Source organism: Momordica charantia, assembly GCF_013281855.1.
Source record: "Momordica charantia cultivar OHB3-1 chromosome 6 unlocalized genomic scaffold, Mcharantia_2.0 BLBB01000006.1, whole genome shotgun sequence".
NCBI classification, from domain to species: domain Eukaryota; kingdom Viridiplantae; phylum Streptophyta; class Magnoliopsida; order Cucurbitales; family Cucurbitaceae; genus Momordica; species Momordica charantia.
In genome coordinates this window covers 13,422,279-13,425,422 of record NW_028275164.1, presented here as the reverse complement: position 1 = coordinate 13,425,422, position 3,144 = coordinate 13,422,279, and the positions used below count along the sequence as shown (strand labels likewise).

The 3,144-nt window shown below is 47.9% G+C and overlaps 1 protein-coding gene across 1 annotated transcript; it reads left to right on the top strand.

Moving 5' to 3' along the window:
- On the top strand, positions 1-3,144 carry LOC148210718 (uncharacterized). The gene is made up of 3 exons (XM_088125161.1): positions 1-2,046; positions 2,096-2,273; positions 2,384-3,144. The coding sequence occupies exons 1-3, from the start codon at positions 1-3 to the stop codon at positions 3,142-3,144; spliced, it is 2,985 nt and encodes a 994-aa protein (XP_087981287.1).

The following is a 3,144-nucleotide window of genomic DNA, read 5'->3' as shown; positions in this document are numbered from 1 at the left end:
ATGTCGGCGACAAAACAACTGAGCAAGTCGCACGTCGACCGACTGGTAGAGATAGAAGAACAACTTCTCTACCTAAGAGAAGTCCTTGATTCCCTCCGTCTGCTGGAGGTGCGAGTTGATGAATTCTCCGAGAAGTTTGGAGAAATAGACGCAGTGAATGCCCGTGTAGACGGGTTGCCGATACAAGATATAGCCATGAGGGTTGAGACCCTAGAAAGCAAAGCTACACGTCCTGGTAGCTTCGAACGTGGAGATAGTTCCACGAACCCAAACACACAGATAGAAGTACATATGGGAGAGTTAAACAACTCGCATTCGGCAATGATGCAATTGTTTAACGAAATAACAGAAGACTTCAAAGTAACCATCGACACCCTCCGAGCTGAGATGACGGAAATAAGCACTAGAGTGAACCTAACCATGCGAGCCGTGGGAAATCAAGCTCCCAACCAAGCGAACATGGGGTTCAACAAGTTGAAGGTCCCAGAGCCCAAACCATTCAATGGCAATAGAGACGCCAAAGATCTCGAGAACTTCCTGTTCGACGTAGAAAAGTATTTCAAGGCTACGGGGACAACGTCAGAAGAGATGAAAGTGACTTTGGCCACCATGCATCTTACTGATGATGCAAAGCTGTGGTGGAGATCTAAAGTCAAAGACATTCAGAATGGTCGATGCACGATCAATAATTGGGATGATCTGAAGAAAGAATTGAGGGGTCAGTTCTTCCCCGACAATGTCGAGTTCATGGCTAGAAGGAAGCTACGTGAACTCCGACACACTGGAACAATCCGGGACTACGTGAAACAATTCTCTACCGTGATGCTGGATATTCGCGACATGTCAGAGAAAGACAAGGTGTTCGTCTTTATCGAAGGATTGAAATCGTGGGCCCGAACCAAGCTGTATGAACAAAGGGTACAAGACCTTGCCACCGCCATGGCCTCTGCCGAAAGATTGCTAGACTATAGCAGTGAACCATCCCACCCAAAAAAGAATGCTACAAACCCCACTGGGGGAAACAAGACGTTCAAACCCTTTACCCCAAAGAGTGGGGGAGCTGACAAGAGACCTCAAGGCCCGAATCCCGGTCCTTCCCGAGGACCCTATCCACAAAGTCAAAACGCTCAAAGGCCGATATCATGCTTCTTGTGCAAAGGTCCCCATCGGGTAACTGAATGCCCACACCGAGCTGCCCTTACTGCCCTTCAAGCATCCGTTCAGTCGTGCAATGAACCTGAAGTTGGAACGGATTGTGAGAAGGAAGAAGACGAAGAAACACCTAGAATGAGGGCGTTAAAATTCCTATCTGCCATTCAAAAGAGGGTCAATGGACCCAGAGGAACGTCCGAAAAGGGGCTTATGTTCGTAGATGCTACGATCAATTGTAACCCTGCAAAGAGCGCCATGGTGGATTCGGGTGCAACCCACAACTTCATATCAGAACAGGAAGCCCGCCGACTGAAATTGACTATTGAGAAGGATACGGGTAAGATGAAGGCCGTCAACTCCGAAGCTCTACCCATTGTGGGAGTTTCTAAAAGAGTGACGTTGAAATTAGGGACGTGGACAGGCAGTGTCGATTTCGTAGTAGTTCGCATGGACGACTTCGACGTTGTACTAGGGATGGAGTTCCTCATCGAACATAAAGTCATACCGATGCCTCTGGCCAAGTGTATGATTGTCACTAGTAATAGTCCCACTATGGTCACAGCTAGCATCAAACAACCTGGTGGCATAAGGATGATATCCGCGTTACAGTTGAAGAAAGGCCTCAACGGGGAGGAACCTACCTTTATGGCCATTCCGATGGTCGAACAGCCGGTGGAGACAAGAGATGTCCCACCTGAAATTCAAGTTGTCATGAGAGAGTATGTTGACATAATGCCAGATAGTTTACCGAAGACCTTACCTCCTCGACGAGGGATTAACCACGAAATCGAGCTCATTCCAGGAGCTAAACCTCCAGCAAAGAATGCGTACCGGATGGCTCCACCGGAGTTAGCCGAACTCCGAAAGCAGCTAGATGAGTTGTTAAAACGCTGGGTTCATCCGCCCAGCTAAAGCTCCCTTCGGAGCCCCTGTGCTGTTTCAGAAAAAGAAGGATGGGACGTTGCGTCTGTGCATTGACTATAGAGCCCTCAACAAAGTCACGGTTCGCAACAAGTATCCCATCCCAATCATAACCGACCTGTTTGATCAATTACATGGAGCTAAATACTTCACGAAATTGGATCTCAGGTCGGACTACTACCAAGTGCGTATTGCAGAAGGTGACGAGCCTAAAACTACTTGTGTGACGAGGTATGGGGCTTTTGAATTCCTCGTGATGCCTTTTGGATTAACGAATGCCCCTGCCACGTTCTGTACTATGATGAATCAGGTCTTTCACGAATATCTCGATCAGTTTGTGGTAGTCTATCTAGACGATATAGTGGTATACAGTCCGACGCTGAAAGAACACCAGATCCATCTCAGGTTGGTCTTCGACAAACTAAGGCAGAATCAGCTATACGTAAAGAAGGAAAAGTGTGCGTTCACACAGAAGCGGATCACGTTCCTTGGCCACGTGATCGAACAAGGGCAATCAGTATGGACACAGATAAGGTAAAGGCGATCCAAGAATGGAGAGTCCCTACCTCTGTGACCGAGTTGCGCTCATTTTTAGGGTTGGCCAACTACTACCGACGATTTATCGAAGGATTCTCAAGGAGAGCCACCCCAATGACAGAGTTACTGAAGAAAGGAATGACCTGGATGTGGTCGAAGGAAAGTCAGGACGCCTTCGAAGATCTAAAGGCGACCATGATGAAAGGCCCAGTACTTGGGCTAGCCGACGTGACGAAGCCGTTTGAAGTAGAAACGGATGCTTCAGACTACGCGTTAGGTGGTGTCCTTCTCCAAGACGGTCACCCGATCGCTTACGAAAGTCGCAAGCTGAATAATGCGGAACGACGTTATACCGTATCAGAGAAAGAAATGCTAGCCGTCGTTCACTGCCTCAGGTCTTGGCAGCAGTACTTGTTGGGCTCATATTTTGTGGTAAAGACGGACAACAGTGCAATTTGCCACTTCTTCAATCAGCCTAAGCTAACATCCAAACAGGCCAGGTGGCAGGAATTGTTAGCCGAGTTTGATTTTTAA